Genomic DNA, 14,328 nt, shown 5'->3' on the forward strand with positions numbered 1-14,328 from the left:
AATTTTACAGCTTACTGCTGAGTTTTGAAGCTTAACCACTAGAGAAAACAGGACGTTGACCTGCAGCATCTTATCTTTTAACATCATCACTATTAATGGAGCTAAAATGAGCCCTTAATGTGACGCTCCTCACAATGATGCTTAGTCTCCCACAGTCTCTATACATACAGCACTGAACTGGCCTCAGCTGCTTTTCAGAAGTGGACAACTCACACAACTGCATATTGTTCTCATTTGCTATATTGGTCCCATAGGGTAGAGGGGAGCTTAAATCCTGTCTGAGCATGACTGAGTCGACCACAAAAGCTGAGAAAGATCAGTTGTTATAGGACGACCGTAGCGCTGCTTCCACCACGACCAGCTGCATTCTTGCACCGTTCACACTGCAAAAAACCCGGGGGCAGTTAGTCATGCCTCTGCTGTGGCATCTCTCTTTTAATGCAGGGTTTTTACAGCTTTTCCACTGGGCTTTCAGTGGTTAAGTGGCCCTAAATGCTTAATTGGGTGCTGGAAATCACAGGCACTTTGCACCCGCTCTGTAAACCACAACACTTCAGCCTATTAGGGGCCCGCGGAGCCACACGCCAAATAATTAGGACTGGCGGCAGCACTAGACCTCAGCACTGGGGTAAAAGGGGAATAGGGGGAGGGGGGATATTATTAGGGAGGGGTCACAGACTGGGTCACTGCTGAGGAAGTAGTTGTAGCAAGAGAGCATGCTTGTCCGTGTGTGTGTTAAAGTTGTAGATTTCCATACTGTGCTGAGGCATAGCACAAACAGCAGAGAAATACTGTGTTCATGAACTGTATGGGATTGACACTCCAAAGATCAGCCTTAAGCATTTAGTTAAATGTGCCGACACAATGTCCCCAGATAATTCATTAAAAATTAAAATACCATAATCTACTCTTGACTACAGTTGTGTTTCTGCTGGTGACATCGCGTTTCAGCAAGGGACACAGGGGTGTCCCTGAATGCCCAGAGTTCACAAGCAATGTTTACCAGATGAAAGTGGAGCTGAATGATGTTTTAGCATTTCCAGCTGGCCATAATGATTGCATTCTAAGTAGGGGGCTCGTTATCTGCTGTCTTTCCTATATGATGACAGCACAGCCAAAGGCGCAGTCATGAATGTTAACTGATGCTGCGGTCAAACCAGGTCGCCTCCTTTATACAGACACAAATCGAGCCATGTCAGCAGCGGGATGGAGCAGAAGGTTCAGTGAGAGGACAGCGAAGAAGGCATCCCCATTACACCCACTTACAATGGACTATAGCCAAGAAAGGCACTTTTTAAAATTGCTTGCTGAATTTTGTTTTTGCTTTAAAATGTTCTTCTGTTGCGCCCAGCGCACAGTTAAACCAGCTGTTTTTGCTAAAATTCCATAGAATTTGATAAAGGCAAAAATCAAATAAAATAGAAACTAATTCTGACTATGGTGTTTTTGCAGAGGAGCAAATACCTGAACTACCAAACTAGAGAATAATCTGAATCAGAAGAATCCTTTATTTTTGTGTTTCTCAAACACTTTAGAAAGACAAAAATGAAGGCCATACGGAGTCTTTCAGATGGCTAGCTTCTTAGCAGAGAATACCCATGATGGGAGAAAAGGATTGTGCCTGTGAAGGTCCACTGATATTCTTCATGTGATGGGGGTAATGTTTATACTGTATATGTACTGCCCTTCTTGTCAGAGCAGAGTCTGTCCCTACATATATGTATACTGTAAGGCATCCAAGTCTCTGAAGTCCATGCTGCACCACATATCTAGACACTGGCACAACGTTGGGAGGGAGATGGGTATGGTGATGGACAGACCAGCTGGCTGTGAAAACTGCTTATGCCTTGCCGACCGGCCGCTGCCGCCACCTCATTGCTGCCTAGCACGTCCGAGCAGAGTGACTCCACGGCGTCCAGTCTCTCGATTTGTACCAGGCGGGTCAGGAGATCGGGGATGCTGTAGCCTGCCGTGCTCACCCTCTCAAAGAGCTGCAGGCCGTCACTCATGCCGCCGATCTCATCGCGCTTCAGGCCGAAACTCTCGGCCAGGTGCCTCCAAGTCTTCACCACAGCCGCCTCGCTGCTGTAGGAGGAGCTCAGCATGCGGCTGGCCTTCTCCAGGCAGTCGAAGGGAAGCTCCGTGGGGCTCAGGCCTGGAGAAGAACAGCAGTGTTAGAACCGACTGAATATTACACTAACATAGTCACTTATGTTGGAATTTGAATCAAACTTCATTTTTAGTCATGTTATTGGGGTTGCACCAGGGATGGCAGTGTGGGTGGGTTGGTCTGTCCACCATTTTGCTCCAGACTGAAATATCATGAGTATTGTCTAAAAATATTATTTCCTTAAACAAACATGCACACGTCTTTAGTTCTTCACTAATTCTAGCCATTGATTTAGTCTGAATCTTGTTTACTTGTGGAAGTGATGGCCAGTGTAGTGATGCAACGACTTCCTGACGCAATTTTCTTGAAACTGACAGTCATTATAATTTCTCACTTACAACACAGTTTATAAAACGAGTTCCTCCTAACCAGAAAAAGCAAAAGGCCCCCCATAGTATTGGCAGAAATCAGTTCTTGATTACAAGGCTCGGTAAGATGGATATTTTCCTGACAGACTTACCCTCTGTCACATTGCAGGTTCTGGCATATAGATCCAGGATCTTTTTCCTTCGATTCTGTAGCATCTGTGCGGTTAAGAAAAAAAAAAAAATATCAGCACTTTGTGATTTCCAGATGACACTGAACTGAGGATCTGTTCATAATCATATTTTTTTACAGCAGTAACATCTTAAAAAGCTCCTTCTTTCTTACCCCTGGGGTTTTATTGTTGTTATTGATGGCGTTCACACTGCTGATGTGGTTAGTGCTGGCAATGTGGTTGACGTTGCCGATGTGGTTGGGACTTGGGATGTTGTTGGCCTGGCCAGCTGTGATGGTGGGGGTCCCGTTGCAGGCACGGTCGCTCTCTAGCAGCCCCAGAGAGAGCAGGCAGAGGTCGGGCTTATTGCCCAGGTTGACGAGGCACAAGTTAGGGTTGGGGTTATTGGTGTCAGCTGATCCCTGTTTCTCAGATGCTGCCTCCTCATCACTGTCGATGCTGCGGCTCAACAGCTGCTCGTTCTCTGATGACGCGTCGTTTTCACTGCGCACACAAAGACAGATGTTTGAACACATGTGCACATATTCTCTGGTATTACATAAAACACTGAGATCATGCACACTGTTAAAAAATGTGCACAGTCTCCAGCCCAGTTTGCTGGAGCTCCTACATAGAAGCTATAGATTCTGGGCTATGCGACACAGCTAACAATTAAAAGTGCAACATGAGTGTTATATATTTTGTACTGTTTTTTTATCACAATGTTTATTAGTAGTACACATGCAACATCCACATTTTAGTACCTACTTAAATCTGATTCTTTTATTTTTGTTGTTGTTTAATAGTTCAAGGACTGCGGGTTTGTTTTTTTTGCCAAGATAGATGAGAAGATCGATACCATTGTCGTATCTACACAGCTATCAGCACAGATAAAGCTCACTATTTAACAGATCATGTCTTGTTTAATCTGTACAAAAGCCAGAGTAACACACACGTAATCACATTTCCCTTTTGCGGTAAAATGTGTTCCATCTTATTTTCATTGTACAGAGATGAAAATCTCCAAGCAAGTATGTCTGTATGAACAAAGATTGTTGCAAAACAAAAAACTCATAATTTTAGGTAAATTGCAAATACACTCAGTTGACAGTTAATTAGCCTATTTGCTTAATGAACGGGCAACTGAGTGTTTACCCCTGATATGAATGTTTTTATCTTCTTAAATGTCACCTCCCTCCCTCTGCTGCTTTGCTCTTAGACATATCCGTGTATAAGCACTAATTCTGGTTCTAGTTGTCTGCCATACATCTAGTTTTGCTGTTGTAGAACATAATTAAAGGTAAGTAGCCTCTAATTAATGCACACAGAATGACTTCTGTCTTTGCAAACTTAACAGGATTTTTGACCAGTGACAATGAGTCGTAGAAGAATGCTGTTGTTGTTGCTATAGCTGCTGATGTTTCTAAGCTGTTCCTGTGATTGACTGAAATAGCCCGGCGTTTTACAACATGATACCGTGTAATATCATTTTATTACCCATCCTCTCCCTCTCTGTGCTTGCTCTGGATTTTCTCGCAAAAGCACCTTGTTGACAGAGACTGCCATTGTTTCGCAGTCCCACACTCTTTTCCTCAACACTCACACACACACATACACACACACACACACACACACACACACAAAATGGCCCACATTCCCGGACATCTAACACCCACACTGGCAGCCACACTAGTGAGTTAGCACATCCTTTGGCATGCTGCTATACCACACTGCTTATTGCTATTGATGCTGAGGTGTGTGTGTGTGTGTGTGTGTGTGTGTGTGTGTGTGTGTGTGTGCGCATGCTCTAATTTATATCCCTTCCATATATTTGAACAGCATATCAATCTAAGCATGTATGCTGCAAGCACTATAACACCCTGAGCACAAAGGTTCACTGTGGGTATGCGAGCTATCATGTATTTCCACACTTCTCCTGCACATTAGCCACTAGTGCCTATAAAGCAGCATTGTCTGCACATGGGGGATGAGATGTATGCAGAAAGACGAAGGTGAGAAAACTGTCGTTCTTTTGTTGTCTGCCAGGACGTGCTTTCACCTGGTGGTGGTTTTAGGTGAAGCCTGGAATAAATACCCCTATCCACTCCGACAACTACCTCCTCTGTCCGTCTCTCAGTGTTTGCTTGCCTTCAGGGCTCATCTATGTTATACCTCACCCCCTCTCCCCGCCAAAACCCACCTCTTTGCTCGCTCCAAAGCCACATAATGGCTGTGTGCTTCATTAAAAACAAACAAAAAACTCAGCTGAACTTGCTTTTAACATGCCACACACACACACACACACACACACACACACACCCACACACACCCACACACATATACGTGGATACAGCAAAAAAAAAAAGAAAAGGCCAGCAGCAATGATACTACTACTGCAGTGACTTGTTCTGTGGTGGCTTAATTACGGGCAGATGCTGAGAAAATGATAAAAGCTTCTTTCTTTTGTGTAGCGTCTCTGTGTCGCCACATTCAAATGCAAACACACACACACACACACACACATATACTCTCACATACACACCAATTATACAAACTCAAAGATCAGGCTACAATGTCTGTGTTTAACAAATATGTGTACACAATATATTATCCATACAGGACACGGACAATTATTCATAACGCACATTATTAGCACAAAATGATGCATAAATATACATAATTGGTATACACACATAAAGATAATATAATTCACAGACAAACATTAAAATGCTGCATTAGTTAATACAAGGCAATTGTGTTGGTGTGAAAATGGGCTGGTTGTACAAGAAAAGTTTGTAAGTGTTGTAAATCCCTTTCAAACCTCAGTGGATTCATTAAAATACAGCTGGAAGTCAAGTTAGAGAAGAAAAACTTGAAGCAACTACATAATCAATGAAGGACCATATCCTCCATTGGAAACATATTTTACAGCTCATAACAGCTGTATGATGTTTTTTTTTGTTTTTGTTTTTTTAAACCAAATCCTGGGTTTGATTCTCCCGCTACACAGAGCGTTAGTTAAGCTGTGTTGATTTAACCATTAATCACTGAGAATCCTTTAAGTGCGTCTGCTCTTCGTTTGATCAACCAAGGAGTAACAGTGTGAATCAACAGGTGTGTCTCACCTTTTGACCGTCTTCTGGGGAGTAGCTTTTAGTTTGTCAAACTCGTCTTTTTCTGAGTAGATCACCACATTGTCTACGAGAGAAAACAAGAAGACATAGAGGTTTACAGGTGTTTGTTTTTTGTTTTTTTCCTCATAAATTCAAACATATCAAATAAAGCGAGAGAACTTCAGTAATGCCATTGCTAATTTAAAGATGTAAATTCAGAAAAGATCTCAAATGGTATTTTGTGTGCTCTTTTGTCACTAAGACTGGATTAAACCTGGAGTTTTTAATAGACTTTTGCATGAGATGGAGAACACAAAAGAACAAAGAATCTTTAGACTAAAAGGATTTACACCTTGAACAGAGGAACTGCAGTTGGAACGCTGTATAAAATGATTACGGTGACTATTATGTTAAATTACACTTACATCATGGATACTGATAGGGATAGACAGCGTAATGAGTGAATACCTAAGTGGAACAAATGTTTGTGTGTGTGTGTGTGTGTGTGTGTGTGTGTGTGTGTGTGTGTGTGTGTGTGTGTGTGTGTGTGTGTGTGTGTGTGTGTGTGAGAGTGTGTGTGTGAGTGAGAGAGAGAGAAACAGAGAGTGTGTGTGAATTTAAACGTCTGTGTCTTTCATCTCACTGAGTTATTAAGTCAGTGTCTACATGAGTGACAGCTAGCTCCGGTAGAGCTCCGAGCGATGGGCTTCTCTCCCACATACACACACACCAGCCATCTAAAATGCACTCACACACACACTCATAATAATGTAACATTCACTAACAATGCAGATATTTATTCTCTAATCATACTTTAACCATTGTATTATGTTTTTTTAGCTATTACATTATTAAGTTAGTGACCTCCTTATACTGCATAATGTGTTTGTGACCACAGTAAGTGTGAGTGTGTATGTGTGTGTTCTCATCCACACCACATGTAAGTGGTTAGTCAGTCAGTCTGGCAGTGAAATTGAACAGAGCATCATTGTCAGGAGAAATGGCGCCTAAAGCAACGTATGGCTTCAGCTTTGGCAGCTTCACATTCCACCATGATGTACTCATCATGCTGCAGGTCTGTCAGCCTACACACACACACACACACACACACACACTTTAAGTACACGAGCACACACTTGCATTTGCATAAATCATGCTAAAAATCATCATATATATGCACAAGCAAACTGGACTGACAAATAGGAGACAGAACTGTATTAACATTTAAATGTGATTCACTTAGATTAGATGAGATGATTCAATTTGTTTGATACATATTTAATACAGATGTGATGTGCATTGCACAGGTTGTTGTAGGTCAGATCTTAACACGAACTAAGAGTTCAAGTGTCCCTTCATTCGTGAATACATGCTGTTCAGGAGATGGAAACACTTTTTCAAATGAAATAGTTAAAAAAAAGGAAATGCTATTTGCAGCTACAATTTTTAAGAAATCAGTAACAGCTGAGCCCAGAGCTCAGTGTTGGATAATCTTTTTGGGGATGCAGGCCTGACCACAGATAACATACAATGTTTGGGCTTAACAAGTAAGCCAGTCATACAGTTACGTAAATTACGGTTAGAAAGGATTTTGCTGCAGGATTGAGTAAAATTATATACAGTGTTGCTCTGGGTACTTTGGAGTAATTTTACAGTTGTTAAAGCTAAGGGTAAGAAAAAAAATAATTATAGTTTGTCTTGTTACTATAATCATGTAGCTTTGTGTGCTTTTGTACTATTTGGAGTGTGTTTTTAAGTCGTTCAAGTGTAAACTGTTATCGAGTGCATATTTTGTAGGCTTCTTTAGGAATTGTGCAATGTGCGAGTGGAGTTTATGGAGGCACAGTAATGATCAGTGACGTGTTTATTTTTTCAGATATGAAAACTGAGAATGTCAGATGGTCTGTACAGACAGTTCAGTATAAACTGTCTCTACTGTCACTAAAGTATTGTATTTTCTGCATTTTTTTTTAAATTTTTTAAATTTTTTTAACATTGTAAGAAACTATTTCAATATATCATTTTGCACTTTCTGAATTACAAAAGAAATATCTTATAGTATGTACTCTGTATAATCTCAAAGTACTGTGGACTTTGATTGACCAACTTTGGTTTATGAAAGAAAAAAAAGTGTAACTATTTTAATGTGTAGACTTCTTAGAAATGAAAGTCAAATTCACAGTTATTAAACTTATTTTTGGAGTATTGCAAGAATTTGTTTTTGCATTTAAATATCATATTATTATTATTAACTTGTTGTCAAAAACTTGGATGAAAGCCCTTATCTCGGTTTTGAGAAACCTGAATTTGCTGCTAGATGGAGTGCTAAATCATAAACTTTCCATGAACCCATACATATGGCCAAAAATGTGGATAGTGTTAGGATGATGCATACAAGGATATGAACAACAAGATGACTTATGTTTCATGTAAACATCAAATCTAGAATATAATGAAAACCAGGATAAGGCTCATAACCATGATACTAATGTGCATGTAAACAAATTCATTGTTTCTACTGCTAGAAAGTGGAACTGAGTCCCTTTGTCAGAGACACCAAACAGGAAGTCATTAAGAAGCTTAAAGTCTGTGTTAGCTCATTAATCATTGAGTGCATGTGTGTTTGTGTGTGTATCCTGTCTCACCAGGGACATCTTTCTTGTCTTCCTGTTTGTTGGTCTGAGCCTCCACTGCCTTCACAACTTGTCCGGAACAACATGCTGCAGACACACAAACACAAAACATCATTAAACACAAATGCCGTGTGTGTGTGTGTGTGTGTGTGTGTGTGTGTGTGTGTGTGTGGTGCTGCTGTGCTTGCGGTTCGTGTGGTGGCCTCCGTGCGATGTGTTTTGTGTTGGTGAATTAACAGCTTCCCCGCATGTCGTGTGCTGTGTGTGTGTGTGTGTGTGTGTGTGTGTGTGTGTCTCTCACCCTGGCCACTGGGTTTGGCCTTCAGGATATAAAACATGATGATGAGAACAATGGCGATGGCCATGATGAAGATGGTTGACATGGCGATAATGAGAGCCGTTGCTAGGTGACCCTGTCCATTGGAACCTAAAGCATAGAGCCAATGATTTAGTGGTGTGTGTGTGTTTGAGAAAATAGATTAAAAAAAAATGGATTTTAACAGGAGACAGATGAAGCTTGTGTGTGTGTGTGTTCGCGTGTTGCAGATACCTTTATCTGGGTGAGGGAACACAGTAGTGCTGCCAGGGTCAATTTGAGGTTTTTCTCCTGGTCCAGTACTTTGCATGCCTGTGAAACACACACATATACACACCTCAGTACTAGTTCATTAACTGTGGATGTTTCTCCTGCTATTCGCTCATACATTTATTACCTGCAAAACCTTAACTACATTTACTTCTTACCATAGAGCACTGCTATCAGAAGGATAACACACACAATCTTATCTATGATCAAGTTTGAGTTTCTATTTTCTAGTTCAGCACAGTTGCATGTCTTATCTCCACACACAGCCAACAGATGAATTTAAACCTTTGTCGCTGTGAAATTGGTAAAACTGTTAGAACCAGCAAAACTGTTAATTTTGATTAAAATAACAGTCTAATGTTTTGGGGAAATTTGGTTATTTGCTTTCTTACCAAGAGTTAGCTGAAAAATTTAATACCATTATCATGTCCTCACAGTAAATATGAAGCTACTACCAGCAGCTGGTTAGCTTAGCTTAGTACAAAGACAGGTAATAGGGGGAAACGGCTAACCTGTATTACCTTTTGACAGAGCCAGGCTAGCTGATTCCCCCTGTATCCAGTCTTTGTGCTAAGCCAAGCTAACTGGCTGCAACACACAAAGCCTACCCTCCAGATGTGACAGTGGTATCAATCTTCTCATTTAAATCTCAGCATGAAAGAGAAAAAGCTAATTATTCCTTTTATAGTTGGATAAATAGTGCATCACTATTTTCTTCCAAGAAAAAAAAAGATTGTTCCAAGAGGAAGGCAACAAAAAAAAAGAAAAATTGTAAGATTTCAGTTTGTTACTGGTGGACTTCATACTCCATCATTCACTGGTGATGGCATGTTAGCTTTGGCCTTGCATTTTATGGATGGTTTTCCATAAAATAATTTTTTTTTCGAATAGTATTGCATCACATGATGTTATTGCAAGCATTAACATTTCAGCATTTCCTCACTCCTAATGGAGCTGTAAACCCCTGGCAGCTCATAAATCAGCTATTTTAATCAGTCTTTTATTTCCCTAAGTTGATATACTGTACACCTCCACCGCTTCCCGTGGTCTCTGAGACTCATGTCCTCACACACACACACACACACACACACACACACACACACACACACACGCATCAGTGCCCTGTGGCTGCAGACATTAACTTGGAGTATGTGTTTACACTCTCTGGATAAGGATATGAGCCTGAACTGGAATTCTGTTTAGCGTCTTGCGGTTTCATCTCTTAATCACGTCTCAAAGGCTGAACAAACACTGCAAAATGATAATTCTTCAAGGCACTCTGGATACTCTGGTCCAAACAAACTGAGAGGAACAGAATTACCGAGCAGTGTAGATATAACAAAAATCAAAGCATTTTGTTTGAGGTGAGAATCATGATACCTCTGTAAGCAGGGCTGAATCGAAGGGTATAACCTCTGAAAAATACTTCTGTGTAAACTGTGATATAAACCACATGTCTGGTGTCTCTGTTGGTCCATAAGTGTGTTCTTATAGTTAGTGCAGTCTGTAGTCTGTCCACAGTGAAAACACAATCTTTTTTAAGTATTTAGGTGTATCGGCAGCTGATAGTAAAAGGGTCAAATGCCAGCGATAGTCAATGAAAATCAAAAAGTGATGCCTTTCCGACTCATCATATCTGCCTGCCAAAGAGTAGCATCAGCGCAAGCACTAACATGCTAATCATCTTTCTTTCTCATACCCACTGAAGTTTTAATTATCACACAAACAGAGCTAGGCAGGAGCCAGGGTAATTTACAGATTACATGGCGAGTGTCAGCCTGCCTTCACCCTGAGCAAGTAGAACTCCCAGCTCTTAGCTCCATTTTTATTCACTATCAGGGTGGGGTGGGGTGCCCTCATTTAAAAGGATTAAATTAAAATGTACCACAGCCTGATTTAACAGATAGGGAGAAATAGAGGATGCTCTGTGTGACGTTATCTTTTTATCCAAGCTAATCAAACTTATGTCAGTAACTGTGCTGCAGGACCAGCTCGCTTTGCTGGAGTTTAATCCCTACTACTAACTGATACAACACAATAGTAATTACACCTATATCAATTCCTGAAAGGCTATAAACTATCAGGTTATTCTCATGAGAAATCTTCACATGACACACGAGAGAGGAAAATTATTAGCTTTCTTGCTGAGGGTGAGAGGAGCATTTTGATACCACTGCTGAGTCTGTATGCAAAATATGAAGCTACAGTTAGCAGCCTGTTAGCTTGTTTTAGCATAAAGACTGAAGGTAGGGGGAAACAGCTACCCTAGCTCATTCCAGTGGTAACAAAATCCACCTAGTGGCAGCCTTGAAGCTCCAACAAATAATACATTGTAGCTTGCTTGTTTAGCCCATAAAAAAGCCAAAGTGTAAAAACAACAACTTGCTTTCAAACAGCACCAGGCTATCTATTTCCAGTCTTTATTCTCGCTAAGCTAACTAGCTAACAGCTGTGGCCTTATACTGAAAGGCCAGATGCAGGAGTGGTATCAATTTTCTCATCTAATTCTGTGTAGGAAATAAGTCCCAAACAAACCCATCTATTTCTTTACAGATGTTGAAATTAGCACAAAAATAGCACTTCCCAAATAAGCTTGACAAATCTGAGGTCTGATGAAATTATTTGCCATAATAGATGTTTTTTGTCTGATCATTCTATCTCTATTATTTGCACTTCTTCACAGCATCAATCAATCACTCATTTCCATGCCTGGGAGAAACAATTAGGGTGCTGTTGAAAAGCAAGTGTTTATTCACACACACACACGCACACACACACACACACACACACATACTGCTGCTCATACTTCACACCCTCTTCTCTGCAGGCCTGGGCTGCTTTTTGGGGTTTTCATCCTTCAAAACACACTCATTAAATATGACAAAATAACAACACCATTCATTTCTGGGCTCTTCAATTACACTCAAAGGGGATTTTGAGCAGTTGTGAGCCCATAAATATTATTCTCATAGCAGTCTCTATCAGTGAGGGTCAAACAGTGTTCAGATGCTCCCTCATTTGGACAAATGCCTCTCTGGACAAAGCCACAGAGGGCACAGTAGGACGGTGGAAATATTGGGCTCGTTCTCCGCAGCTCACAGTAATCTTTTTGGACTGTCATGTTTATGATATGTATAATTATCACCTTACAGAAAATTACTTAAACATGTGAAATTACATTTGGAGTCTATTCATCTCCTTGATTAAATTTTGATACTGATACCCAGTAGTTTGATAACAAGGCCATGAAGACAGATCATCAATATCTAATCACATTCTAATGGATTGAAGTCTGATTTTCATGGTCCTTTTAACTGTATCCATGTCTTAAAACAGATTTATGTATGTTTAAACTCAGAGTAATGAAAAATTACAAGCGAAGAGTAGTGAGCCCTGTTTAAAAAGAATATAACAAAGAAGTAGAGGTAGCGCAAATATGAGGAAAGTAGAACAGGGTGAAAACAGGGATATATGCAACTTCACTGTGAATGGAAAAGACGAGAAAGATTTTATTACTCGTTTTAAAACTGATGAATTTCAACTAAAAGTATAATTACTATAATTAACTATAATTATCCGATTTACAATGAGAAAAACATGCAGGGGCTATTTGTAATCAATTAGGAAATCACCCCAAAGGAGACACCGGTGACTGAAAATGATTATGAAATTAAAAAAATACAATAAAGTATGATACTGCAGCTTGATTTCAATAATGTATTGTGACAAATCACAAAGGCAAGGATTATAACCTTTTTGTTTTCTGCTACTTTAAGAGGTACAGAATAATCAAAGTTGTTCACATACTCTATAATGTAACTCTAATCTGTAACACGGCTGCTATACTCCTGTGTGCACCATCACCACTGTCAACTGCAAACATACAATTTCCAAAATATCAGAAAGTATTATTTGCTTGACTGCCTGAGAGAACTCGGCACAACATCTGACCTCGGAGTGTTCACTAAAACATTGTCCAGGCTTTTAATATGCAGTACATCTGCTTTTGCACAGCCTGCCGTCATTTATTTCCTTTCATTTAGACAGAAAACTTTAATGGGTGGCAGCTTTTCATTGAGTGGAAACCAGGTCGGTGTTTGGACAGAAAGCTGTGAAGATAAATGTTGAATAAGAAAAAAAGGGGAATTCATAGTTGAAAAGAAGACGCAAATAGAGGATGTTGGGAAGAGGGGTTGGAAGGACACAAAGAGAAGGAAGGGGAGGGAGAAATGAATGCGTGAAGAAGTTGCTCTTACATTCTTTGGTGTTGCGCGGTGCGTTCTGGCAGGAGTGGCATACCATCCCATAGAGGTTTCTGGGTCGGTTCTCCAGCATGTAATACCTGGGAGACAAAAATTCATACACTATATAAATGGGCCACACAAGACCTGGTTAGGCTTACTGGTGACTTAACAGAGACAGATCCTTCATGAGAAAGAATCTGCCACCACACCTGAGCATGGCAGGTGTGTATAATATGAGGCCTCCCTACCTTCTAGACATACTTTACCTACACAGTCTATAAGTATGGGGAAGCAGCTGAGGTGAAAAGTTTGACTCAGTGAAGAAATGCACATAATTGATGCCCTGAAGGCACTAAACATGGCTTGGTACAGATATCGCCCTGAGTCATGACGCGTCTCTTAAAGGAAAGGAGAGAGGGAGGCTACAAGGCCAGAGTCTGTGAATGAGTGCTCGTGGCATTAAATCAGTTAGGCTTCAGAACACAATAAATTATCCATGAGTGTGTACATGCAGTTAACTGGTGCCTTCATACTTTCATACTTTGTTGTACATTTAAAAAAAAAAATCTCACACATTATTAGTTATTCAGTAATAAATGATTCTGATATTTCTTCACTCTATTATTCTGGATGTACAAATATTTAACTATCATTAGGAATGATGGGTTATGTATTATTAAAACATAATATATGATGAATAATGGAGTATTCATTAAATCCATATGAACAGTTTACTCGTGGATCATAAACACTCATTATTTGAAAGTGCCACTGAAGTTGTTTCTCCCAACAGACTCATTCTCATTCTCTCGGATCTTTTCCTTTCCCTCTGCTGAGCTACAGGCTTCAACTGAACTTCATAACAACTGTTCAGGCCTGTTCTTTTCAGCATCAAACTTGTATAGACTCTGTTAACTGCAGCGTAAAACACCCACACGTACAGCGCAGCATACTGTATACAGTACAGATGCAGACATAGACATGACCAAACTCAGTGTTCCTGAGCGCACTCGTTCCTGCAACAATCACGCTAATCAAAAGCAAAAACATCCTGTGAAAGGAGAGTGAGAGCCAAGAAAACTAGGAGGCAGCAGGACAGCATCC

The 14,328-nt window shown here is 40.4% G+C and overlaps 1 protein-coding gene across 1 annotated transcript in view; it reads right to left on the reverse strand.

The window, feature by feature from the left end:
- Positions 1–1,769: 1,769 nt before the first annotated feature.
- The window catches only part of edar (ectodysplasin A receptor), a 32,575-nt gene continuing 20,016 nt past the window's right edge, over positions 1,770–14,328 (reverse strand). The window contains exons 5-12 of the mRNA XM_022740955.1: positions 13,237–13,322; positions 8,945–9,022; positions 8,696–8,821; positions 8,407–8,481; positions 5,774–5,846; positions 2,822–3,152; positions 2,631–2,694; positions 1,770–2,155 (exon numbers count right to left, since the gene is read on the reverse strand). Coding sequence (XP_022596676.1) covers positions 1,770–2,155; positions 2,631–2,694; positions 2,822–3,152; positions 5,774–5,846; positions 8,407–8,481; positions 8,696–8,821; positions 8,945–9,022; positions 13,237–13,322 — 1,219 coding nt within the window. The remainder of the gene's footprint in view (positions 2,156–2,630; positions 2,695–2,821; positions 3,153–5,773; positions 5,847–8,406; positions 8,482–8,695; positions 8,822–8,944; positions 9,023–13,236; positions 13,323–14,328) is intronic.

This window comes from Seriola dumerili, unplaced genomic scaffold (assembly GCF_002260705.1).
Source record: "Seriola dumerili isolate Sdu_G_001 unplaced genomic scaffold, Sdu_1.0 BDQW01000052.1, whole genome shotgun sequence".
NCBI lineage: Eukaryota > Metazoa > Chordata > Actinopteri > Carangiformes > Carangidae > Seriola > Seriola dumerili.